The 27,258-nt window shown below is 48.6% G+C and overlaps 1 protein-coding gene across 7 annotated transcripts in view; it reads right to left on the bottom strand.

Moving 5' to 3' along the window:
* The window catches only part of IQSEC2 (IQ motif and Sec7 domain ArfGEF 2), an 83,592-nt gene that overhangs the window by 19,241 nt on the left and 37,093 nt on the right, over window positions 1–27,258 (bottom strand). For 2 of the 7 annotated variants that reach the window (XM_081043374.1, XM_081043373.1), the window contains exon 3: window positions 219–480. In XM_081043374.1, coding sequence (XP_080899500.1) covers window positions 219–480 — 262 coding nt within the window. Of the gene's footprint in view, window positions 1–218; window positions 481–8,822; window positions 9,534–20,771; window positions 20,868–22,792; window positions 25,239–27,258 lie in introns of those variants that run through there. The other 5 variants (XM_081043377.1, XM_081043378.1, XM_081043379.1 and 2 more) reach the window with 5 other exon arrangements.

The following is a 27,258-nucleotide window of genomic DNA, read 5'->3' as shown; positions in this document are numbered from 1 at the left end:
CATGAAGCTCAGTGTTTGCTGAGGGAATCCAGATTCCGTGGATAGGTGGTAAATGAGTTCCCAATAGGGTGAAGGGTCCTGGAGCCTGTCTTCTCCCATTCCAGCCTTCCTATCCCTCTCTGGATACCACCCTCAAGTGCCACATCCCAATCCCTCCCTTGATTCTCTCACACCCCCGTTCCCACTCCCATCCCTAGCCAGAGCCATCTCCTGTGCACCTTCTTGTCCTGCAGGTCTGTGGAGAGTTCGTAGCTGTCCGAAAGGGCCTTGGAGCGCTTTATCTCCTCCTCCTCCTGCTTCCTCAGGGCGACACTGGCTGGCTGGAGGCGGGCCCGCTGAGCCCAGGGAAGGCCCACCCCAGCAGGGGGGCCTCCCATGTGGCTGCTGGTGGAAGACAGCTGGCTCAGCCGGTAGGGGGGTTGGCTCCCAGGACTATCAACCGCTGTGCTCAGGTCACTGCCTGGGGCATCACCCTCCACACTGTGGGGATGAGATAAGATGAGCCAGGATGTGGGAACAAAGGACAGACCTGCTGGGCCAGACTGAGAGTGGATGGACCAGATTCTTTCCAATAGCCCCACCCCCCAGCTTCTTCACAGTTATAAGGACCCAAGTACTTAAAGGACAAAAGGGAGTCTTACACCCCACCCCCCTACCCCATCCCCACCAAACTGTCTTGTCACTGCCCTCAGGGTCCCCTCCCTTCAGGCCCCCTTGCCTTCCCAGCCTCATCCTCGTTCCCCTTCGGCCCCATCCCTCACAGCTCTGTCCTCAAGCGGCCCCGCCCTCTCCCAGACCTGGTCCCCCGCACAGCTCCAGCCTGTAGACCCCTTTCCCTCAAGCTGGATCTTCTCAGTCTTGCCCCCAGTCCTACTCACCCCTCACTGCCTGGTCCCCTCATGGCCACATCCCCTCACAAATTTAGTCCCAGACTAGTTTCCTTCTAGTCTTGTCCTCTCAAGCCCCCTTGTCTAAGAGTCCTGTCCCCTAATAGCTCCATCTCCAAATCCTCCTTCCCCCGATGGACTAGTTCTCTTACGGCTCCAGCCCTCCCCCCAGACCTCTTCCCCTCATGGCTCTGTTCCCCACACAGCATGTGCCTGTGGTTTACCGCCCTGCCTGATCCCCAGCACCACCCCAAATCAGGCCAGAGGCCCACTCTTGCATCCCAGGCATCCAGGCTCTCCCCTCTCTGCCCAGCCCTGCCCCCTGCAGCCCCGCCCCTGCCCTCAGCCGCCTGGCCTCGGGCCTGGCCAATTCCCAGGATTCCCTGGCACCGAGGGCACAGGGCTTAGAGACAATGGGTGGGGCCTCTCATCCAGCATCCTCACAGGTAAAGAGCTGCCCTGCGGGGTAGTTTCCGTTTTCTCCTCATGGCCTCCTCTGCTCTGCTAGGGGAGGGGACCAGGGGTCTCAAGGCTGAAGGGTGGCAGGAGCCGGGCACTGGGCCTTGCCTGCCCTGGTTACCCAGAGCTGTTGTTCCGTCAGAACCCTTCCCATGGTGCCCAGCTCCGCCAGACCTGCTTCCATGGGTGTCAATGGCAACCAGGCTGCCAGGGAACCCAGGTGGCAACAGAGCCCAGCCGCCCTGAGCCGCCCTGAGCCGAGAGGGCATGGTGAGGAGGCACAGAGGCAGGAGAATAGGGGAGAGAGTCAGGAGGGGAGGGACAAGCAGGTGAGGCCCAGGAGGTTGTGGAGTAGGGGGAATGGATGTGGCTAGGGCCCAGATAATGGTCTGGTCTGGGCAGGCACTGGATTGATGGGGCTCTTAGCTGGTGAAAGGGTTAAGGGGCCACTCCCCAGCCCTGACTTGGCAGAGGCCAGGGTGCAGGGCAGAGGAGAGCTGGGATGGGTGTAGGAGGGCTCCCCATCAGTAAGGAAGATTGAGCTGCAACAGGCCTGCCAGCCTTGCAGAAGAGCATTTTGGGCGGATGCTGGGCGGGGTGGGGAAGCTGTACCTATGAGGCTGGGACCTGGGCTGCAGGGATGGAGCGTGGCTCTGCCCTGGTGGGAGCTCCTACGCACTGCTCATCTACCACCTTCCCAAGCATTAGTCTGCAACACTGCCAGGAGCCAGGCGGAAACAGACTGAGAGGGGTGGGCGGCTGCCCTCTACCCCAAATGCTCTCTCCTTCAGGGCCTCGGGCCTGTGAAGTCCCCCTCCAGGAATCAGACCCAGCCCGGCCCCTCCCCCACTCCTGGCATCTAAGATGCTCCTCTCCTCTCCTCTCAGGACTCAGGATCCTGCCCACCACCTCTCAAACCTCTCCCTTCCCAGTACACAGCTCCAGCTCAGTTTTGATCAACTATCTCCTTTGTTCACGCATCATCCATAGCTCCCACTGCCCACAGAGATAGCCCAAGTTCCTCATTGTAGCATTTGAGCCATCTCCAAGATTAACAATAGCTAATGCTTAGGGAGCACTTAGCATGTTCAGGCACTGTTCTTACCACTTCACATTTAATAACTTGTTTATTCTTCGAAACAAGCCTATGAGACAGGTATTGTTATTCATTTTACACATAAAGAAACTGAGGCCCAGAGAGGTTAAGTAATATATCTATGATCACACACAGCTATTAATGATAGAGCCAGGATCCAAATCCAAGCTGTCTGATTCCTGAGCTCACGTTCTTAAACAGTAAGCCATGCCGCAGGGCTGGCTGCCAATACCCACCCCCTCCACCCTTCCCTCCAGCCTGGTCTGGTCCTGTTTCTCCCCAATACTTCTCTGCTTTCCACCTCCAAAGTTGCTCATACAGTGCCTTCCACCTGAAATGCATTCGCTATCATCTCTGCCATCTACAATCTGAGAAATCCCCCCACACCCTAGTTCCATCAAGACTCAGGTCATATGCCACCACTAAGAAGCCCTCTTGAAACCCACCTTCAGCCAGAAATGATGGCCAATCGTGTTCAGAGCTCCCCCACATAGCACATGTCTGTCCTTTTTATGGCACAGATTAGCTTTGGCAAAGTGTGACAGCTATTTGTGTACATGACTCCTAGATCCCAGCACAGGAAAAAAAATCGGTAATCTCCTAGCTAACACAGAGCACAAGGCCTGGAGCAGAGTAGGTGCTCAATAAAAACTTCTGGAGTCAGGGAGTCAGTGAATGACCTCTGTTGGGCTGAGCTAATAAATCCTCTCACCTAAACTTTGACAACAGCCTCCAGTCTCCTCGTCCAATCTGTTCTCCATCTTGTGGCCAGAGAGATCTTCCCAAAATACCAGTCTGACCATTTTGCTCTCCCACTAAAACCCTTCCATGGCTCCTCACGATTCGTTCATGATTGAGTGCTTTCTCTGTGCCAGGCAGTGCTGGGTGCTGGAAATATAATAGTGAACAAGATGCATAAGATTTGTTCCCACGGGGAGGTGACATTCTAGTGGAAGAAGCAGACTACAACTACATACTATTATTTCAGATAGAGATAAGTGCTAGGAAGGAAAATACAGCAGAATAAGAAAAGGCGTTGTTTTAGATGTGGTGGTCAAGGAAGGTCTTTTGGAAGAAATGGCATATAAGCAGAGCCCTGATGGCAGGGAGGGGGAGCTGTGTGGCTATCTGAGGCAAGAGCAGTGCAGACAGAGGATAGAGCCAGTGCAAAGGCCCTGAGGTAGAACTGTGCCTGGCATATTTAGGGAACAGTGAGGAGACCAGTGTAGCTGGAGCAGAGTGAGTGAGGGGAAACTGATAGGAGGTGAGATCAGAGAGGTAATAGAGGGCAAATTGTGAAGGGCATTAGGCCCACAATAAAGACTGGCTTTTGCTCTGCTTGACATGAGCAGAGGAGGGACATGATCTAACAAGGTTTACAGGAATTATCATCCATAGGATAACCTCCAGCTTCCTCACTATAGCCGTGGCTGGTTCTCCTGACCTGACCTCTGACTTATACACCCTCTGCCCCATTACTCCAACCTAGCTACCTCCTAGAAGGTGTAGCCTTCCATGTCTGCCTGTCCCCTTCACACAGGTTGGCTTACAGGCTCCTCCTCTGTGCTGCCATAGGGCCCTGTAGTCCCTTCCATCCCTAGGGCAAGGGTGTTCATTGGCTCATTGAAGCCTTGCAACTTATTGAGGCAGGCATCGTTAGCCCCATTTTACAGGTGAAGACACTGAGGCTCAGACTGATGATGTAAACTGGGTCAAGGTCACATGGCTATTAAGTGAGAACGTCAGGATGCAAACCCATGGCCCAGGCTGTCTTTTCATGACATCTGTCTGCCTCTCTCCACTTCTGGCTCGCTCTCCCCTCTGCCACCCCTTGGTTGCAAAGGCATAGTGGTAGGGAGGTCAGGCTGTAAACATAGGCTCCCCCTAGCGGGCCTGGTAAAAAGGACAAGGCTTGAGGGCATTGCCCCCGATGCCAGACATACAGCTGAAGAAAGGAGACTTGGGGATGTGAAATCGCTTAAGTCAGAGCCCCCAAAGCACTCAGGGATATGTTGATCACATGGAAAATCTCTCTCTCTCTCTCTCTCTCTCTCTCTCTCTCTCTGACACACACACACACACACACACACACACACACACACACACACCTGCGCCCTGTTTTGCACACTTTGCTGGGCTATTCTGTGGGGGAACTGAGAGTGTCCTCTGCAGTGGAGGAAATAAACCATATTACACAAATAACCACAGTACAAAGCCGAAAGTTCTCAGGGTTTGGGAACAGAGGAAGTGCTGGGGGTGCTCAGGAGAGAGATTCCTTCTGCGTGGGGGTGGCTGAGCAGAATAAAAATAAACTCGCACTTACAGTTCACCTTCCCCGTGTCAGGCATTTTTGCACATTATTTAATCGGCATGGCAAACATGAAGGAAGAATTAGGATTCCTATTCTGCAGGAGAGGAAAAAGGCTCTGAGGGGGGATGTGACTGCCAAAAGTCTCAGAGATAGGAAGTGGCAAAACAGGGACTCAAAAGCCCAGAGCTTGCACTAGTTCCCCTGCTGCCTGAAGGCTTCCTGAGGGAGGAAGCTACTGAATGGGGCCTTGCCTAAGAGGAGTCCATAGAGTGCCTTGTGAGCCAAGACACTAAAATGGGAAGAGGAGGGACAGGACGGTCTGTAGGGATTTAGGGTAGCCTACCCATGGAAGGGGCACTGACTGCTGCTCCTAATCGGAGGTCTCTCTCCCTCCTTCCCTTTACTGGCACTGCCCAGAGCCAGGCAGTCAGCAGGGGATGGGATCAGGATGCAGTTGCCATGGAAATGAATGGGGGCTGTTGCTATAGATACCATAAGATGAGGGCAAGAGGAAGCTAGGGATGCTGAGGACTATCCCCATGACAACTTGGGCTGGAAGGGGGGGGGGCGCGGAGACCAGAAGTGAGAGACAAGAAAACAAGATGAGGAGGTCAGTGCACATAGATGAGGGTATGTGCGTTCTGGAGGAAGACTGGGCAACGAGACAGGACCCAGTGTGTGCGGGGGGAGAGAAGGGGAACTCTAGTCACCTCTCTCTCCTCTGATAGCTCTTCTGAAAGCTATTTCTGCTGCCCAATCCCAGTGCCACAGAGATTCCAAACCTGAGGCCACACCGGCTTGGCACAGGGGCTGGAAGTGAAGAAGGAAGCCATCAAAAGCCTGACTGAGTAGACAGCAGGCAAATAGGCTGGCGAGCACACAGCCCTGGGTTTGAATCCCAGCTCTGCTTCTTTGCAGCCCTAAAAATAATAGTTGTCATTTACTGAGTCCCTACTCTTTGCTAGACCTGGTAACCCTGCAAGGTACGGGTTGTTCTCTCTGAAGGGGATAACACAGATGAGGAAACTGAGGTGTTAGAGATGAAGTCATTGGCCCACAGTCTCAAAGCTCAGCAGTGGTGGCGCCAGGCAACACCAATGTACACAGCGAAGTCAAATCAAAGTCCCTGCTCTTACCTACACCCCACACTGAGCAGCCCCTCCGAGGCTGAGTGCCCGCATTCTCCAGCTCCCCATGCCTTCCCACAGCGGCACACACAGGGCCAGAAGCTGAGTAAATATTGTGGAGTGTGTGAGTAAGGAAGTAACCCAGGAAGAAGCAGGAAAGCCTGGGGTAAGAATGCAGAAGCGCCTGACTACGAGAGCAATGGTTCATGGGTTCGGCTGGCTGAGGGTAGAAGATCCACAGAACTGGTGTGGACTTTAGGAACCTCCCAACCCCACAGATCCAAGATGAGGCCCCAACAGTCAACGCGCTTTGCCCAAGGTCCCACAGGATGAGAATTCAAGTCCCCTACCTTCCCACTCCCTAGGCTGTGACGAATTGATCTCATTGCCATGCCTGTGCTCATGCTCTTCCTTGGTTTCTTCTGCCCAGGATGCCCTCTCCCTCCCCTCACCCTCAGACTGCAGCCATCTGGGTAGCTCATCTAAATCTTACAGCAGCCTGGGCAGGCAGGCCCTCCTGGGAAGGCAGTTCTGACTCACTCTACTGACCCCAAACCTGACAGAATCAGCTACACCCCCCTCTGTGTCCTGCGCACACTCACGTCACAGGCGCTGCTTATCTCCAGCTAACCTGTGATTCCCTATTGATGTGTCCATCCCCCACCCTGTTCCTGTTTCCCAAGGGCAGTGGCTGGTGTGATTCACCTCTGTGGACCCTCCGGGCCCAGGCCAAGGCCCGGCACACAGTAAGCACCAACAGCCACCTTACTCCCCTAAGAGCACAGGTAGCCGTCATGTGTGTCTGTGTGACCATCCTGCCTGACAACTGTCACACTACAAGCCACAGCCCCGCATGCTCAAAAGCCACCTACAGCCAGTTTTGTGATTATCTTCACTGGGCACAGAAAGAGAGCCCGCCAGGCACAGAAAGTCTCCACTTCACACGTTCAGAATTCCTCACAGCCAGCCTCACACAATCACATTCCCGGAGATACATACCAGTGCACAGTCTCTCACTCCCGTCAGACCCGTCGGTCTCATGTAAAGACACGCACACATACGCACAGGCACACACGTTTCCCTCACAACTGATAGAAACCTCCCCCTTCCCGCAGCACAGGCCCTCAGCCAATTTGGTTGCCTACACCCTGGCTCCCATCGTGGCCATCTGACCTTGACTTGCCCTGTCTCCCCATTGAGTTGAACCCCGGCCCCCCTACTGCTTTCTATCTCCAATCAAATGAAGGGTGAAATGTTTCCCCACTGCCCAGCCACAGGTCACCTAGACCCACCTGCCATGGAGAGCCAGTCAAACAGAGCAGTCTACACACCATTTCCCAGCATGACCCTGGAGCTCTCCGCCAGGTTTTTGTTCATGCTGTCTGTCTCCTGTAACACCTCCTTACCTCTTGCCACCTATTCAAAGCCTTCCCAGCCTTCCACTCTTGCCCCTCCTCGTCCAGAGAACCCCCTCTGGACACTACCCCTCAGCCCACCTTGACATCTCCCTCATCTTTGGGCCAGGAACACGTTTTGCTCATCACTGAAGCCATATCTGCTCAACCATTTCAGTCCTTCACCCCCTGACTACTTTCTCAAAGGATTTCTCATCTCTCCTGGGAGATGGAGAACTTACAGAGAGTATATTTTTGACCCCTCACGGTATTTCGCTTGAAGCCTTGCATACAACAGGTGCTCAAGCAATGCCCTCTGGAGGAGAAAATAAGGGAGAGAGGAAGAGAGGGAGGGAAGAGATAAATGAGAGTTTGAATGAGTGAATGAATAGATGAGTTGAGTGACTAAGTGCGTAAAGCAATGAGTGATGGGATGAGGTGAGCCTATGGAAAAACTACGAGCTCAACGTGATAGGGGTGCCAAAAACAGGGAGGGAAAAAAAGGAGAGGGGGACTCTCACCTGGGCCTCAATCAAAGCAAGAGCCATTAATCACTGCACACTTGCCCAACCGTGCACCAGACCCTATGCTGGGCTCCTTGTGTTTTCCCGCTAATCTTCATGACAACCCAGAGAGGTAGATATATTCTCACTGTACTCAGGAGGAAAATGAAGCTCAAGGAGAAGGAAATCCTCACTCCAGTTTACGCAGAGAGTTAGCGGCAGAACCAGGGGTAAACTCAGATTCATCTAATGCCAAAGACTCAGAAAGAGAAAGTGTGGGGGTCTCCTGGCTTTTCTCCTAACACAGACACATCATAAAAGATGTGGGTCCTACAGCCCATAGAGGAAACCTTGCACTCTCCCGCTGACAGCCTCCAGGGATTCTTAGAACCAGCTTTTGGCAGGTGCAGGGTCATTTAGGGTCATTGTATCTGGAGGAAATGGCTTCCCCTCAGATTCGGAGATCCCTAAAGTTGTAGAATCAGAATCTTGAAAGTACAAAATCAAGGACTCTTAACATCTCAGAATATTAAAACCACACCATCAGGATTTTTTTTAAATGGTAGAATCATGAAATGTTAAAACCACAGGATTGGAGAATCCAAAAATCATTGAAGAAATAGAAACTACAGGATTGCATGGAATGTGTCACTGAATTATCGTATCTTAAATTCGTAGTTTCTTAAAATTGTAGCATCTCAGATTGACAGAATGTCAGAGCTGGAGGAGCCCTTGGAGATCCTCTGGTTAAGCCTCCCTCCTCCTTTTACACACGAGGTAGCAGAGAAACCAAGCGACATGTCCAAGTTGGCCAGCTCATGCCACCTCAGGCTGATGGGCTGGAGAAGGCAACAGGCTTGTCTGTGGTGAGAGTGCCACACCATTCATCCATTTATCGAGTGCCTTTTGGGCGTTGACAATACCATGAATAAAACCCTACTCTCTCTCCCAGCCGCTGTTCCCAGCCTTGGATAGGAAAGCAGGTAAGGCCCTGGTGGGGACAAGAAGAGGGAAGCAGGGGTAGGGTGGAACATACATCAGACAGAGAGAAGAGATCAGCTTTTATTGATGGAAATTCCTTTGTACACAGCGACACGCGCTCCGAAAGGCCTTTTCCTCCTGATCATATTTACAGAGCACTATGGGAAGGGCAGGGGGCGTGGGACAAGGCCTTCAAGCAGTGGAGGAGATGGCAGCGATGGCCACAGCGAGGGAACGAGCTAGGCAGGCTGGGCCCGCCCCCGCCTGGTCCTCTGAGCCCTAGGCACCCTGCATCTCTGTTTGTGCTCACAGAGGCCAGAGGTAGGTCCTTGGGATGTCACTGGAGACCTCTCCAGGAGTGGCAGGCTCCAGGGTGCCTGGGAAGTGGGGTGCGGGTGCAGGAGGGTCCAGGTTCCAAGCTCCAAGCTCCAAGCTCTGCTGCTCCCATGTTTTAGTCAGACCTAGGGCTCCAACCTTTCGAATTTGAGGGCTGGAGTCCAAGGGAGACAGCAGTGGGGGAAGGAATTCCAAGAAGGAGGTGGGGGGAGAAAGGGGCTAGATGCTTGCCCATCTAGTTCTTGAAGTAGGGACGGGGTCCCAGGGGGATCGCGGGGGCAGAGGGGCTGGTTAAGGCTTTTGCTTCTGCATAGAAAATGGCCCTCGTCCTCTCAGTTACCGAGAGGACGGACTGCTGCACTCGGAGGCCGGACAGCAGAACTGATGAGCGTCTTCCTCTTCCTCTTCCTCAGTCTCCTCCTCCTCCTCCTCCTCTTCCCTAGGGTCAGGAAGGGCAGGTAGAGGCCACAGGCGGCGGGTGACAGAGAGAGGCAGAGGCATTAGTTTGCAGAGCAGGGGAGATACCTGAAGGGCTGGAACCAGGGAGGTGGGGCCAGGATGGGGGTGAATTAATCTAGGGCCACAGCAACTCCGCTCTGAGCAGCCAGCTGCTGGTCCCCTCCTGGGACAGCCCTCCCCCACACCCAGGCTGGGCTCAGGCTTCAGGTCTCGCCCAGGGGATATAAACTCCACCTCTGACCAGGTGAGGTGGAACCTTCATTTGAATATAAATAGTAGTAAGCAGCTCTCGGGGGCACTTTGCATACATCATCTCATGTAACTCCCCTAATAACTCAGCGACATTTTAGAGATGAGGGAATTGAAGCTCAGCGGAGAGGGTCCATAACCTGCCCCAGGTCACATAGCTGGGTGAGTGGTAGAGTCAGGATTTAGACCCGGAGTTCCTGGAACTCCACGCCTCAGACTCATCCCTCCAGGGTCTTCGGGGCGAATTTGGTACTAGCTCTAGAAATCCACCCTGCCCTTAAAGGACAGAGATTTGTATTTCCTGAAGGCTCAGGGCTGGGAAAATGGGAGATGCTTAGAAATGGAGTGTGGAAAGCCCACATCTTTGGAAGCAAAGAGACCTGGGTTCCAATGCCAGCTCTACAAGTATTTCCAGGCTATGTCCCCCAGGCAAATTATTGCCCCTCCTGGAGCCTCAGTTTTCTCATCTGGAAAAATGGGGCTCATAAGCCAACCCCAAGGGATTGTTTCAAGGACTGGAACACACGTCAAGGGCCTGGGAAACATGAGCAATGGGAGCATGGTGGTCGTTATGGTTCACTGCTCATGAACTGAATCTAATTCCCAAGGTGGCCTTTTGCACCCACACAGAAGTGCCACAGAGGCAGGGAGGAGTCATTGCAGGACCAAACGCCTGTCCCTAGGGTACTGTGGAGCAATACCAGGGGCCAGTCTGGAGGTGGCAGTCACTGGAGCTGGGCTACAGTTTCATGGGGTGGATGGACAGATAGAACGGAGGTGGAGGGAAGGGTGACCAGGTGCCTTGGGAGTGAAAAGCCTCCTTCTGGGGAGAGCCAATGAAGCAGTATCACCCCACTCCCAGACTCCTTGGCTAGGACAGGCAGTAAGTATGGAATCCAGGAAACTAGAGGATTGGGAAGAGATGGGAAGGAAAGAGGACAGGCAAGGGAAAGCGCTGCTGTCCATCTGCCAGACAGACAGGCACGCACATATGCACACACATCCATGCATGCACACTCTGCTTACATTCAGAGTTCCCTTTGACACATTGTTCCACAGTCACTGAGTCATTAAAGTCATGAGTCAGCAAAATCACATGAACCAGGGCTCAAGTCCTAGGCAAGTAGCTCCTGCTTTCTGAGTCTCCCATTCCTCATCTATAAAAGGAGAAGAAAACTTCACACCCCTCAAGGCTGTCATGAGGAACAAATAATCGTTTAGGCTCACTGCTCACTCCCCTCGTAGCCAGGCCAGACCTCTGCTACCCTTCACTTTGATACTGCAGTCACTGTCTGATTTCTTCTCCCTACCCTCTTGGACCACATTACCTTTCTTAAGCCCTCCTTCGAGCATGAATCTGTTCTGCTCAGACACCCACCTTGGCTCCCCAGTGCTTTCTGGATAAAGTTCAGACTCCTCAATTTGGCATTCAAGTCTCCCCCACCATATGGCCTCACCTGGCCTTTCCTGTTTGGTGAAAAAAAGCACGGGGCTTTAGCGTCAGACAGGCCTGGGTTTGAATTATCAGCCCCACGGCCTACTAGCTGGGTGCACTTGGGTCCATTTCTTCCCCTCTCTAGGACTTCCTGTCCTTATCTGCAAAATGAGGAAACACCTATTCTGCAGGGCGTGGTGGGATTAAATGAATTCAAGTATGTAAAGCACCTGCCACAGGGCAGGTTTGGTGCTTCACACACGGTAACTGTTGTTATTACTGTCAGTACCAGTGGCATCAATGTTATCCTGCTTGCTCATGGCCAGCCTTCATCATACTAGTTTGTTCACGATTCCATCAGCATGTCCAGCCTTTTCACATCTCTGTCCCTTTGCTGACTAGTTCTTCCTTCTGCACCGATCTTTGCCTGTTGAAATCCTGTCTGAACTTCATGGTCCAGCTCAAATGCTGCTTCCTGTAGGAAGTCCTCCCTGACTCCCAACCACAAATATTCTTTGCTTCCTCCTAGCCCCAGCAGCCATGCCTTTGGCCAGGTATCTCCATTTGTTGCTTTGAACTTGCCTGAAACATTTCTTTCACCAATCTCCTCAACGCCCTTGTATTTGCCCCCACTACCACCACTGCCTCTGCTTTCCTTCCCTGTAACAAAGAGAGGGCCCCTGTGCTATTTAAGGTCAGTCCCTCCACCTGGGCTGTGGAGCCCACTCCTGCTACCTCCTCCACAGCAATCATCCCCTCTTCCTCCCATATTTCAACCTCTCCCTCTCTGTGCCTCCTTCCTACCAACATTTATAGAAGCTCAATATCTCCCATCTGGGATAAAAAACCCTCTATCTGCCCCCACATCTCCCTCCAGCAATCGCTGCCCCTCTCCACTTCATAGCTACACTTCTTGAGAAACTCGTCTACACTGGCCATCTCCATTTCAGTACCTCCCACGAGCTCTTCAACCCACTGCAATCTGCCTCATGCGCCCACCACTCCACAGAAACTCTTCTTAGTAAGGTCACCCAGGATCTCCTAGTGGTTAAAGCCAATAGACTCTCTTCCACCTTCATTTTACTTCCCCCAGCTGTAACATTTGCCACTCTTAACAAGCCCCTCCTGCAGGCGGAGGGCTCTTTCCTTCCTCTGCTTCAGTGAGCCCACTCCCTGCTGGATTTCCTCCTACTTCTCTGCCCACCCCCAGCTCCTCTTGCTCTCCCCAGTCCTTATGTGTTGGTACCTCTTCCCCAGTTCTGCACCCATCCTCTTCTCTTTCATTCCACACTCTCTGTCACTGATCTCATTCCATTTCATAACGTCAGGTATGGCTGAGGACCCCTGCAGCTCTCTGTAACATAGTCTCTCTCCTGGGTCCCAGACCCATCAAGCCTAATGCTTGCTGGAAGCTCCACTAAGATGGCCCTTAGGGCCTTCAGAGCTCACGGGGACCTCTAACTGAAGCATCTCACCACTGCAAACCTGTCCTCCTGCATTTCCCACTTTACTGAAAGTCACCACTATCCACCCAGTCGCCCATGCCCAGGACATACTTGGGAGTCACCTTCCTGCTCCCTTAGCAATTCTAGTCACCAAATCCTGCTGATTATACCTTCTAAATAGCTCCCAAAGGCTATATATACAACATCTGACCCCTGCTACCTCACTTCCTACTCCTCCTACCCTTTGTTCACTTTCCAATCATACTGGTCCTCCTGCTGGTCTCCCTCAAACATAATGAGCACTGATGTTCCTTCCATCTGGAACATCGTTCCCCAGATAGGTGTGGCACCAGACAGTCTATATATTTAGTTGTTTGTTTATTGATTATCTGTCTCACCCACTGTAAGATGTATCAGGACAGGCATCTGTGTTGTTCAGTGCTTGTATATTCCCAATTCCCAGCACAGTGCCTGGCACTCCATAAATATTTGTTGAATGAATGAATGCATCGCCAGGCCCGAACACTGCAACTTACTGTGAGCTCCACCCTCAGTCATCTCCATGCCCAACCCCCATTATCTAGTCAGTCTCTAACTCCCGTCCTTTCTTCCTCCCAACCATCTCTCAAATCCATTTCCTCTGCTCTATCCCCATGGCCACTATGTTAGCTTATCTCTCTCTTGGATTACTGCAACAGCCTCCTCCCTAGTTTCCCTTCCTTCTAAAGTGCTAATCTGATCACGTCATTTTCCCTGCTCAAGAATTGCCCGTGGCTCTCCAGCTGTCTACCACAAAAAAGAAGCCTGAACGCCCCAAAGAGCTGTGAGGCGTGTCTAATTTCCGCACCCTCCGGTGTTTAGTTTTCCCATTTCTCACCTCCAGGCCTTTGTGTACACTCTCAGAGTATCCTCTCCTACTTCTACCTCTCAGAATCTTTATAGACTTTGAACGACTGGCTCACACACTACTTTCTTCAGAAAACTCACAAACCGGAAGTAGTTCCTCTCCAAAGTCCATAGAGAAATAAGTGTCTCCAGTGTCCCTCAGGATCTCCGAGTACCAGGAGTAGGATGGAAGGCAGTAATTACGTCTAGGATCAAAGACTTCGGGTGCTGGGTGAGCACTAACAGGGGTTCCTTTTTCCTCCTGAGTTATTACCCTGGACCCATATCCCTCTGGCCCTCTGCTAATGCCAGCTCATCCTGGCCTCCTCCCTTTCTCTCATCTTCTATTGGGTCTATCTCATTAATAGCTCTCAAAGAATTTGGATTCCATAATTTGAAGTTAAAATGCTTCTATGTGAATGGTGCCCACTAGAGTAGTCCAACACAATAGCCCTGCTCGAATCCATTTCTTCTATGCCAACACGCTAGTTTGCACCTTCCAGCTGGCTTCCATGCTTACAATCCATTTTTCATATTGCTAACGTGATGTTTTTAAATCACAAATTTTACCAAATTTCTCTCCGATTTAGTTAGGATCCATTTACATGACACTTCATCACCAGCAACACTGGTTCTTAATCATTTGGGGGAAACACAAACCCTTTGTGCATTTAATGAAAGCCATTAACCATCTCCTTGACAAAAAATACACATAGGTATACATGCACATTTTTCATTCAATTTCAGGAGGTTCATGAACCACTTGAAGCCCACGTGGGACCTATGCACCCCAGGTTAAGGTCCTCTGACCCTACCCAATAACATCCAGCTGCTTCTTTTTCATATGCTGTTCCTTCTTCCTGGAATGTTCTTCCACTCTTCACCCTTCTGTCCCTGGCTCTTCCTCATCCTCTAAGACTCAGCTCTTAGGCTGAGTTGACCTGTACCAGCTCTAGATGGAGCCAGATCCCTTCCTCTGGGTTTCCACAGCCCCCCATGCTCTCCTCTGTCATAGCTCTTTCCAGTCTCCTGAACTGACTGGGAACTTGTGGAAGGCGAGAACCATTACCCAGCATAAGCCCTGGCCATAGCAGAGCTCCATAAATATCTACTGAAATGAATGCTAATAACTGCTACGCTTCCCCCCCCCTTTTTTGTTTCATTTCATTTCTTTTTTTTAATTTCTTTTTGCTGCTACGCTTTTTTGAGTACCTATTGTGTGCCAGGCACTCAGGTTGGTGAATTCTATTTATGATCTCATCCACTCTCCAATAAATAATCCCCATGATGTTGGTGATATTGCGTTCTTTTTAACAGATAAGGACCTAGGCTCAGAGTTGTGATGTGAGTTGTTTAAGGTCACCCAGCTAGTGAGTGACAGAGTTGGGACTGAAACTGAGACATGTTGGCACCAATACAAGTATTGGTCCACCATGCTTCCCTGCCGTGGACTGTGAGATTGGGAGACGGCATCAGCAAAAGAACTGGACCAAGAATCAAGGCCAGAATACCTTACCTGGGCTCCATTTCCCAGGGCCGCCGCCTTTTATTTTCCCTCCTATTTTACCTTCATGCTAAGACCAGGCACCTGGCTCTCTCTTCTTTTGGTGAAATCCCCTCTATCCTATATACTACTGTCCTCAGCCTCTTCATCCCAAAGCCCCACTATGGTCAGGCTCATCCTTTGCTCCAGAACCATCCCAGACACGTACAGCTTTTAGATCTAGTCTAATCCAATGCTACACACTTGGCTGTGAATAACACAAGACATGGGTAGTCCCTGCCCTTCAAGAATTGATAGTCACCCAGGAGTTTTACATGTATCATCTCCAATATTAAAATCAGCCCTGAGAGGTAAGTAAGCATTATCCTCATTACACAGATGAGGAGACAGGCTCAGAGGTTAAATGGTTTGCCAAAGTCATAGAGTTGGTAAGTGGCCACACTTGGACTTGAATAAAGGTACCGACTCAACCGTTTTTCCCCCATTAGGTCATCCCGCTTAGAAGAGCCAAACATGGGCAATCATTTCTAGCAGAGTTCAGGGAGGAAGGAAAGCTATTACCGTTTCAAGACTCCATACACATGACCCCTTCTGTAGGGGACAGATAGGGTTAGGTACCCCTCCTCCGGCTGCCCTCTGATCTTACTTCTGCCCCATCCCAAACCACACTACGCTGTCACTGTCTGTGTCTCTCTCCCTTCTAGGTGTGGGTTGCACACCTTTTACTTATTGATTTCCAGGAGACAATATAGATAAAGACAGAGATATTAACCTGTGCCTGATATCTATGCAGCAAATACTTTCTCCTAATCTGTTGTTTCTGTTTTAACTTTGTATATATGAGTAGTATCTTTTTCCACACAGAAGTTCTTAACTTGAATGTAGTCAAAATTATTGCTCTTCCCTTTATGGCTTATGGGTTTTTAAGTCATGCTCATGTAGACTTGGACTCCCTCATGGTAGAACCAGATACAGTTTATTCCTCTATCCTACCAAGGTTCAGCACAAGGCTTAACTGAGCAGGCTGGACAAATGCTTGCTAAGTGAATGGGGTAGTATTTGAACTATTTATTACAAGGAAAAGCAAGATCTGAACAGCTGGGTACAGGAAAGAGATATAGAGGAGGAGGAGGTAAATGAGTTAGTGAAAGTAAGGAAATGGGACCAAGGAAAAAGGCCAGTACTTTTGAAACTGTGACAGGGTGTGTACAACAGGTTGTCATCGTTGTTATGAGGGTTTTGTTTTCCTGACAAGAATGGGATCATACTATAAGCCCTGTTCTGCAACTTGCTTTTCTCACATAACACTAAGCTTGGGAGATCTTCCTATGCCAGTACATGGAGATATATCTTTTTCTTTTGATCTGCTACAGAGTAATCCATACAGTACGGGTGAATCATGGAGGAAAACCTGTTCCTTACGGATGGATATTTAAGTTGTTTTAATTTTTCGCTATTATAAACAATGCTGCAATGAATATCTTTGCATATGTCTGGAAGTCGTTTTGAAGGATAGATCCCTAAAAGTTGAATTGCTGGGCTAAAGGAATGCACGTTTTGTTTAAAATGTAGCTAAAATTTATTCCCGTTGCTTTACCATTTTTATAGACTGGTTAAAAATAAAGAGTATATGGATGGGGGGAGGGGGGTTCACAGTATGAGGGATATAAATGATGAACGTCTAAGTATTACCTTGTTTTGTACACCTGAAACTAATAAATAAATAAATTAATTAAAAAAAATAATAAAAAAAAATAAAAAAAAATCAAAAGGAAAAAAAATAAATAAATAAAGAGTATTTCTATTCATAATGCTGTTTTTATTTTGGGAAGCATATATCATGCAACCTTTTCATTAAGAGTTGGATGAGAACGCTATCCTTGTGGGCGTGTGATAAAGAGTTGCACAGCGTGGTTTATGTTTGAAGTTAGGATTGAGGTGTTTTAGAAAAGGTCTCTGGTTGGCCAAACTGGGGTGCGTCTAGTAGTAAAACCTAAGGAAATCTAGTTTCAAGACATGGATCCCGCCTTGAAAGTATATGACATTTAAGATTCTGGTGGCAACTAACAAATTATCCTATTCAAAAAAATGGTACCAATTTGCACTCCAGTCTAGGTATGTGAGAGGTTCTGTTTCCTCACAACCCTTTCAATCTTTTACATTTTCGTACTTTAAAATTGGTACTTCATTGTTGTTTTAGTTACATTCCTTTAGCTATTACTAAGCTTGAGCATCTTTTCTCATTCATTAGCCAATTACCTATTTCTTGTCTGAATTGTCAAATCATGTCATTTCTCCATTTTAAGTCAATTTTTCTTATTGATTTCCAGGAGACAATATAGATACAGACAGAGATATTACCTTTGCTTGATATCTATGTAGCAAATACTTTCTCCTAGCCTGTTGTTTATGTTTTAATTTTCTATATACTATCTTTTTCCACACAGAAGTTCTTAACTTTAATGTTATCAAAATTATTGCTCTTCACTTTATGGCTTATGGTTTTTCAAGTCATGCTCCGAAAGGCTTCTGTAATATTATAAAAATGATCTGGATTTTCCTTTGGCACTGTTACAGTTTTTCTGTTTTTGTATTTGTTTTTGTATGAGGTAGGGGTTTAACAATTTTTTTTCAAGTGGTAGCCAGTAGTCCCATCCGATTTACTGACTCCCCACTGATTTGAAAGGTGTCCTTTATCACAAATTAAATTCCCACATGAATATATGAATTTCTTTCTAAACTCTCTGTTTTGTTCCATTTACGTATTCCTCTATTTCTGTGATGATATAATATTTCTAATTACTGCAGCTTTACATAAGTTTCTGTATCTAATAGGGCAAGTTGCCCCACATTGTTCTTTTTAAAAATTTTCTTAGTAGTTTGTGGGCATTTAGTCTTCCAAATGAACTCCAAAATCCAATTGTCCAATTCTCAAAGAAAATGCCACTGAAATTTTAATTAGAAATGCATTGAACCTTTTGACCAAATTGGTAGGGAAATGTCATTTTTATCATATTGAATCCTCCCATCAAGAAATAGGATAGGATTCTTGATTTATTCAAGCCTTCTTACAGCCTTTGGTGAAATTTTACAGTTGTCCACAGAAAACTATTTCATCTATTGTAAATTCCTAGGAATCGTATATTTTTTTTGCTATTGTGAATGGAATCTTTTTCTATTATGTCTTCTAATTAGTTATTGCTGGTATTCAGAGAAGCTAATAGTTTGGGTGTATATTTATTTATCTTGCATCTCCCCATCTCCCCCAATTTTCTTATTCGTTCTAATAATTTGTCCTTTTATTCTCTTTGCATATCTAAGTAGACAACCTTATCATCTTCAAGTCATGCTAACTCTGACTCTTTCTTTCTAATATTTATACCACTTATGTCTTTTTTTAACCCCATTGGTTAAACTTCCAGAAAAACAATGGTTAGTGACAGTGATAGCAGTCATTTTTATTTTGTTCCTGAATTTAATGGAAATTTATCTAGTACTTCCCTGTTACATTTGATGATTGTCTTTGGTTTCTGACAAAAAATTCTTTACTAAGTTAAGGAAGTTTTCATTGATTCCTAGCTTACTGTACTGGTTATCTATTGCTATGTAACAAATTACCCCAATGCAGCAAGAGATAACTCAGACACTAAGAGATTTGATATCAAGAATGAATATGTAATTTTATCAGATTATTTTTTTCAGCATTTATGGAGCTAGTTATGTGTTCTTTTCTCTTTAATCTATTAATGTAATTAATTACAATAACATCTTTCCTAATGTTGATCAATCCCTGTACTCCTGGGACAATCCTTCATTTGTCACGACTCATTTTTCTTTTAATACACTGATGGATTTAGTTTGATAATTAAACTATTTGTTATTCTATTAATTTGTGAGATTAAGCTATAGTATTCCTCTTTTTTTTCTGTCTAAACCTGTCCAGTTATCCTAGCTTACTGGACTGAACTGGAAAGCTGTCAATCTTTTCCTATTATCAGATCTTTCAAGATTTGCTAGAACTTCCATCATACCAGAACTTCCATCATACCAACTGAGCCTGGTACCATTTCTGAGGAGAAAATTTTAAATTTCTACTATATTGTCCTAGTCTGTTCAGGTTTTCTGCTAATCCTTAAGTCATTTTGCTAATTCATATGTTCCTAGAAAACCACCCATTTCATCTAGATTTTCACATTTATTGGTATAAAATTATACAAGGCATTTTCTTTCTTTTTTTTATTAGTTCCAGGTGTACAAAACAACATAGTGATTAGACATTTACATACCTCACAAATAACCCCAATAAGTCTATTACCCAACTGACACTGTACATAGTTATTAGAATATTGACTATATTCCCTATGCTGTACTATATATCCCCATGACTATTTTTTAATTATAGTTGATATTCAATACTATCTTATATTACTTTCAGGTGTGCAATGTAATGGTTAGACATTTATATACCTTATGAAGTGATTCCCCCCATAAGTCTAGTACCCATCTGACACTACACATAGATTTTACAATATTATTGACTATGTTCCCTATACTGTACTTTACAGCCCCACGACTCTTTTGTAACTACCAATTTGTACTTCCTAATCCTTTCACCTTTCTCACCCTGCACCCCAAACCCCCTCCCATCTGGTAACCATCAGTTTGTTCTTTGTATCTAAGGGTCTGTTTCTGTTTTGTTTATCCTATGAGTTTTTTCGTCTCCTCCTTCATCTGTACCTTACTTTATTTTCTTGCCTTTTCCTCGGAAATATTTGCCACAGGATGGTTTTTCCAGTTTACTGGTCTCCTACTTTATCAAATGTTTTGTTTTCTATTTCATTAATTTCTGGTTTTATCTATAGTAATTACTTTATTCTGCTTTCTTTGGCTTGTTCTTTTCCTAGATTCTTGAGTGGAATGACTAGTTCATTTAATTTAAACTGTCTCATCATTTAAATCATTTAAATCATAAAAGCATTTAAGACTATAAATTTTCCTCTGGGAACCTCCATGGTTATATCCCATAGGTTTTGATAGATAGTATTCTCATTGACATTTATTCTGAATAGTCCATAAATTCCATTCTTATTTCCTCTTTAACACAAGTATTTTTTTTAATTTATTGGGGTGACAATTGTTAGTAAAGTTACATAGATTTCAGGTGTACAATTCTGTATTACATCATCTATAAATCCCATTGTGTGTTCACCACCCAGAACACAAGTAGTTTTAAACTTTCAAATGGGCCTAGCTCTTTTGCCATTTCTATTAATATTCATTTTATTGCATTATAATTAGAAAATATAAAATGTTTTTTCCAATTAACTTGGAAATAATGTTGTTCTCCAAAGGTGTGGGCAGATTGTTCCTTCTGCCTAAACACCCTTCCCGGTCCTATCCAACTGGCAAACTCTTACTCATCCTTTAAAACACTTGTTACATATTCTAGGACCAGCCACTCCCACTTTTGGGGGCAGGTATCTAGGGAAGGATTTTTTAGGAAGGACAAACTACAAAAGGATTCTGAATGTCCTCTTTGGTCTCCTGACCTGGTCCCCCAGTCACTCTCCTCACACGCACGGACACCCATTCCACAATCACTCCAGGGGCTAGAGGGAGATGGGGGGAGGGTCTGGCAATGATATTGCATATTTGTCTGGAAGGGTGAAGGATTAGGGGAGGGATGGGTCTAGCTCTTACCTGCTCTCTGCCAGCCTGCCTGAGGGGGTAAGCTTCATGGAGTCAAGGACCTGAGTAGGACAGCAATACTGGTGTAGAGTATGAGACGCTGTGGACCTGAGAGACAGCGAGAGACAGAGAGAGGGAGAGAGACAGAGAGAGAGACAGGGAGGGAGGGGAGAGGAAAGGTGGGGAATGGGGATAAGGAGGTGAGAGTGAGTGGGGGAAGGGAAAGGAAAGACTGGGAGGAAGGGGTGGTGGGAGATAAGGCAGGAGGAGGAGTGGGAGGTAGGGAGGCAAGGAGGGAAGGGAGAAAGGGGAAAAAAGAGGGAGGGAGGAAGGGAGGAAGGGAGCGAGGAAGGAGGAAGGAGGAAAGAGGAAGGAGGAAGGAAGGAAGAAGGGAGGAGGAAGGAGGAAGGAGGAAGGAAGGAAGGAGGGAGGAGGAAGGAGGAAGGAAGGAGGAAGGAGGAAGAAAAAAAGAAAAAAACCACAAAGTCAAGAAAGAGAGGACGGCACTCGAACCACAAACAGAACACAACGACAACAGGGGGCAGCAGAGACAAAAGAGCTAGGCTGGGCCTCCTGTGTTCCAGGTGACTCCGTGGGGACCTTGGCCACGGAGACACCGGGACACCACAGCAAGGAAGGGGAAAGGGAGCCCTCCTCACACCAGACGCCACACGGGTAGGGAAGAAGGGAGCAGGAAGGGGGGGATGAAAGAGAAAGGCAAAAGACATATGGGGGGATGCCCCCTTATAGAAGACCCCTCACAAGAAGGGAGGGAGGGAATGGAGAGAAGAGAGGCTCTGGGTCTGAAGAGTGGGAAGAACCCAGGCCAGGTAGGTGGAGGAAACACTGTAGGAAGAGAGGGAGAGAGACAGCAAGAAACCGAAAGAGACAAGGAAAGGGTGAGACAGAAAAGGAGAAAGACAGAGAAAGAGGGAAGACAGAGAAAGGGCAAGACAAAGAACACAGAGAGAAGACAGGGAGAGGCAGAGAGTGCCAGAGCAAAGGAGAGGAGAGGCGAGGGCGGAGGAGAGCTGACCAAGGTCTCAGTGGTCTTGGTGACAGGATGGGACTAGGGGGTGAGTGGGCGGGTGGGGCCCAGCTAGCCAAACAGGGTGGTTCAGAGGAGCAGGAGCCTTTGCTTCCAAGGCCAGTGCTGTGCCCCCAGCCCAGGGCAGTGCCCAGGCTCCGCCCACCCCCCCAGTGCTGTGTCCCCACCCCTATTGCAGGGTCCAAAGGCCCCTCTGCGTCCTGCTTCCCATGATCAAAGTCCAGAGAATGGAAAGGACAGCAGGGTAGTGAGGCTGAGGGCCTGGTCCCTGCTCTACCCAGCACGGGGCAGATGCTGGGAGTGGAGCTGACCCTAACAGGTCAGCCAGCCCCCATCCTCCACAAGCCCCTGAAGGCAGGTTGTGGTCAGGGCCTGGCCAGTCAGGAGCCCAAGTAAAGGCCCGGAGAGGTGGCTGCAGGCCAGGCCAGGCCAGCCGCCCACTATCTCACTTGCTGCAAATTTGAGGATGCCCAAATCTTAGAACCTTACGGAATCTTGTAATCTGAGACTCTTCTTATCAGAGATTCTGGAATCATCATCCTCATCTTCAGAACAACTGTTTCTCAAGGGCCATCTATGTGCCAGTTACCAGGCCAAGTCCTTGACTCATTATCTCATTGGTCCTGAGACCAGAGACCCTAAGGCTGCTGGAATGTTGGTATCAGAGAATCTGAGCAGCTCTAGGGAGCCCTGCAGTGACAGGCCAAGCTAGCAAGCCAGGGCAGCCACCAATCATACCCCTCCCAGGCCCCGGACTGCACTGTTCAAGGTTCCAGGGCCCTTCCAGTGCGGGACACCCGGATGCCTATGGGCTCACCCACTTGAGCTGGCTCCCTCCCCCAAGCCTCCAAGAGTCCAAGAGGGGAGCCAGAAACCAGGAAGCCAGGAAGCTGCTGAATCAGCAGCCCAGGGATCGGGTCCAGGCCTGGGCAGAAAGGAAGGGGTTCAGGCTGCAGGGTGTGGAGTGGGGGGCCCAGGTTCCTACCTGCTACTCCTCCCGGGGGTCTCCATGGGTCTGGACCTGTCCCGAGGGCAGGCCCCCTGGCCAGGGCGGTGCCTCCACCGTGTCACCAACCCCTCCTCCCCAGCCCTTCCCTAGAAGGAGGAACCAAGGAGGCGGGGCCAGACCAGCTGGGCTGTAGGCCAGACTGCAACTGGAAACTGTTCCTTCCCCTGCTCCCCCAGGAGTGCTGGGAACTCCTGGTAAGAGGAAGCAGCTTTGAGAGCTCACAGTGACTCCTCTGGGCCAAACCCCAGGCTGGGCTCCCTATGTGCACCTCCTCTGGAATCTCCCCAAGCCCCCTGTCAAGTCTGTGTCACTAGCCCCATTCTCCTGAAGAGAAAAAATGAGATGGAGAGATGTTAAGTAATGAAGCACAGGGCATACAGCCAGTAAGTGACAAAACCCCAAGATCAGGATCTGGTTTGGCCATTCCTGAGTCTGGAATCTGTCCCCTCAGCCATATCGCTGCCTCGTGAACACAGAAACCTTTCCATAGACGCTTTTAGCAAACATCCTCATCTTCAGCACGGCTAAAGAGACTATTGGGTTGTTCTGGGATGCTTCAGATCAAGTAAAATTCAACTCATGTATTTGGGGAAATCAAGATGAAGCCCTGGCCAACATTCTTGACCATTACAATAAGTGCTCCCTCTCTTCTATGTTGTTTTCTGGACTGGCTGAGAGAAAGGCTCCCTGAAAAAGAGAGCAAAAAGCCAAAGAAATGCCCTTCACAATCCAGAGGCTGTTTTTCCAAGGAAATTGCCCTGCTTGATTTCACGGATGGGAAAATTGAGGCCTGGAGAGGGGAAGAGTCTTACTGAAGTTCATATAGACAGTCAGACTAGAATCCAGGGGCCCCGACTCCCCACCTATCTGCCATAGTCATCTCTCTCCCTCCATGTGGATGGGGCTGGCGAAAGGAGAGAATGTAGAGGATTTGAAGGATGTGGGGCTCCTGAAGGGTACACCAGATCCAGCTCAGAGTGTTTCTGTCCTTTCACGGCCCCAGAGCCCAGGCTCCCGGCTGTTCTGAGCAGAAGGCGGCCCTGGGAGGGGCCAGGGGTACAGTGATCTAGAAGGAATAGGAACGGACAGGTAGCAGGCCAGCCTTCCTGCTTCCCTGCTGGGGCAGCTGGCTCCTCTCAAGAAAGCCAAAGCTGCCGAGCGAGAGGGAGGCCCTCTGGACCACCACAAAGGTGGCATCTGTGGGTCCTTCATGGCCTCCTCCTCTCCCTCTGTCCCCCCAGTAAAGCCCCCTGGTCCTCAGGCTCTGGCCTCAGGCCCTGCTCTTTTCTCTCTCCTTCAGAACCTCCTACTTCCTGCTGCAGCTGCACCTGGTGCCCACTTGCAGTTACTGCGCTAAGAGCTGCACCTCTGGCCCAAACCTTCCTCTTGACTTGGCAGGAGTTCAGGGACTGAAATTCTAGTCCTGGCCCTAAGGCTGTTGCTGTGTGATCTTGGGCAAAACCCCTTCTCCTCACTGATGAAGCAAAGAGCCTACACTTTGGTGCCTGGTAGAGCCAAGTACAAGTTCCATCTCATCCACTTTAAGCTAGTAACCCCTCTGAGGCTCAGTTTATTCATCTCTAAAAGACAAGTGGCAATCTCCACCTCATAGGTTCTTGTGAGGATTCAGTGAGACGAATGTGCACATAATGAAGTGTCTCAGCTTGAGCCTGAGAGAATCTGTCCCTTCTCCCAGCGAGGCAGAGGAGACCTATGAGAAGGCTGTTTGTTTTCAGGATGGGAAGATTTCTAGGGAAATCTCTCTCAATCTGGGCCACTTTTGCAATTCAGACATATCTGAGCATGCTGGGTAGACTCATGTGATGACCCACCAGGGGCTGAAGGGAAAAAAGGAATTATGGGTGAGGAGCTTGACCCAGCCACAGAGCACTGTCAAGGCCTTCATTCACTTATCCCATAGATTCTGCAGACCATGCACTGGGTGGGGGTCCAGATACAGCTTTGATTAAGGATAGTCAACAATTTGATCTCATGAAACTTATATCCAAGTGAGAGGAGACAGACATTCAACGACTAATGGAATTAAACTGGGCAAAAAAGTGGAGGTAGCAGGGAAGAATGTTCTACGCAGAGGAAACAACTTGAGCAAAGATCCTGAGGTAGTATTTCCAGGAACTGCAAAGAGGCCAAAGGGGACGAGTGGAAAAAGCAAAAGAAAAAAGGGCGAAACTGGAGATGTAGGCAGGGGCCCGAGAATGCAGAGCCTTGGAGGCCACAAGCAAGTTTTAGTATTTATACTAAGTACAATTTGGCAGCCTGTGGTTCGTGGATAGGCATGGGGGTGTCTCTGATGCCCCTGAAGCTGTGTGACAAATATTGAGTAACAGCATGTTTCTGGGGAGAGCAAAGCTTTCATCAGATGCTCAGATGGGCTTGTGATCCCAAAAGAATAGGGAAGTTCCTTATATGAGTCCATTCACTAAGTGTCTACGCTGAGCTAGTGATAGGCAGGAACCCTAGAACTTTCTGTGACCTGGCCCCTACCTCCCACCTCCAACAGGTCTCAGCCTCCCGCAATCTTCACTCCGTGCTTCACCCAGACAGAAGTGCTTGTAATTCTCTGCCACTCTGCTGTCCACACTTATCTTTGCCTGTGCAGTCCCTCTGTTCAAAAGGCCCTTCCTCACCACCCGTCCCCACTGCTCCCTTCCCACCTCTCTAGCTCCCCCTTGTTCTTCACAAATCAGCTCAAAGGTCGTACCCACAGGGAACCTGCCCCGACTTCTCCCCTGTGTTCTTCCCACCCTGTGCTTCTCTCAGCACTGTCTGTTGCCTCTTCTGGGCCAGAAGCTCTGTGGGACAGGGGCCGGGTCTTATTCATCCCAGTGTCTTCAGCATCCAGCACAGGGCACCTAGTCACACAGGTCAGTTAAGTATTGGTGGGAGATAGACGGTTCACACTGAGGTGGAGGCTGCAAGATGGACTGGTGGACACTAGAGGGCACTGTGGCCATTGGAATCCTGGCCTGACGCTGGCCAGGGTGACTCAGGCTGGGCCCAGGGCCTGGCAAGCACATGGGATTGTCTCCAGGAGCTCAGAAACATGGAAACTCTGCTCCTAGATCCTGCAGCATCTCAGCTCCGGGCCTAATTGACCAGGATCCCCATTCCAGCCTCCCAGTTTACCTTCTGCCCCCTTTCCAGACCATTCGTCATGACAGCACCATCCTACTGCACATACAGCTTTCGTTCTTCACAAATACAGGTGCCAAACACTCCTCCCACAACGCTGGCATACACTTTTTGCTCTGTCTGCAACACTCTACATGTCACCTCACCCACCCCACCCCTCACCTGGCTAACTTCTATTCACCCTGCACCTCTCAGCTTAGATGTTAGCTAGGAGAAGCCTCCCCGACCTTCAGGCTGGGTTGGCTATACTTCCAGGGTGCTCCCACAGCCCCCTACATTTCCTCTGTAATTGTAGTTGTCTATTTCCTCACCTGTTTCCTTACCAGATGGTGAGTTTCCTCAGAGCAGGACTCTGTTATTACCCATCATTGTTATCAACCACATTGAATTTAGCACATTAGAGCCCGGTAACATTGTACGTACTCAATCATCCCCGAGTACATGAATGAATGAATAAATGGATAAATGGGTGGATGGATGGATGACCTCAGACAAGCCATTTTCCCTCTCTAGGTTTGTTCCCCATTGGTAAAGTGGATATGATCACCCCTCCTTGGCAGGGCAGACAGGAAGATTAAAGATAATGTGTGTCAAGTGCTCCCTGACAGTACCAGATACATAGCAGACATTTTTGGAATCAAAGCAATTACTAATATTTGGAATAGTGACAAAAGGGAGGGGAGGAGTTGAAAGAGACTGCCCTGAGCCTGGGATGATCCCGCCCACTCAGGTTTACCATTTATATGTGGACGATGGCTTTAACAATAATAAGAAAACTATCATTTTTATTAGAAATAACGACAGCACCTGCTACATACCAGACCAGAAACAGGAGGTCCCCAAGGAGGTTGTGGGCAGCCTCTAGTCTCAGCCATGGAATGCAAGGCCAGGGCTGAGGTCAGAGCCATGGGCATTGCCCCTGTGTCTGGAGAACAGTCATTATGGGAACAGCTGGTTCTAAACTCTTTACTCATAGGTGAAAATTTGTCTAAGGGGTCATTAATTCCCTCTGTAATTAATGTAAAAACTGCAGGGTTTGTATTCATGGAAAAGTAGGCTCAAGCGTCAAGCTGATAATATTGATAATGTGTGCTTGTAATTATATACTGCAGATAACTATAAATTCAGTCACTGCACTAATAAAATGTAAAAATTCCCAAAGCAACCAAGGACTTGGTAGCCGTTGTACCATGAGTTGCATTATGCCAGTTGTTCTGAGGCTAGGAAAATCACCACATACTGGGAGTGATGGTAATATTCACTGTGTAGCTAAAAGCTGTTTCGGCATA

Source organism: Rhinolophus hipposideros (assembly GCF_964194185.1).
Source record: "Rhinolophus hipposideros genome assembly, chromosome: X".
NCBI lineage: Eukaryota > Metazoa > Chordata > Mammalia > Chiroptera > Rhinolophidae > Rhinolophus > Rhinolophus hipposideros.
The sequence above is the reverse complement of the archived record's forward strand: the minus strand, read 5'-3'. Positions and strand labels throughout refer to the sequence as shown.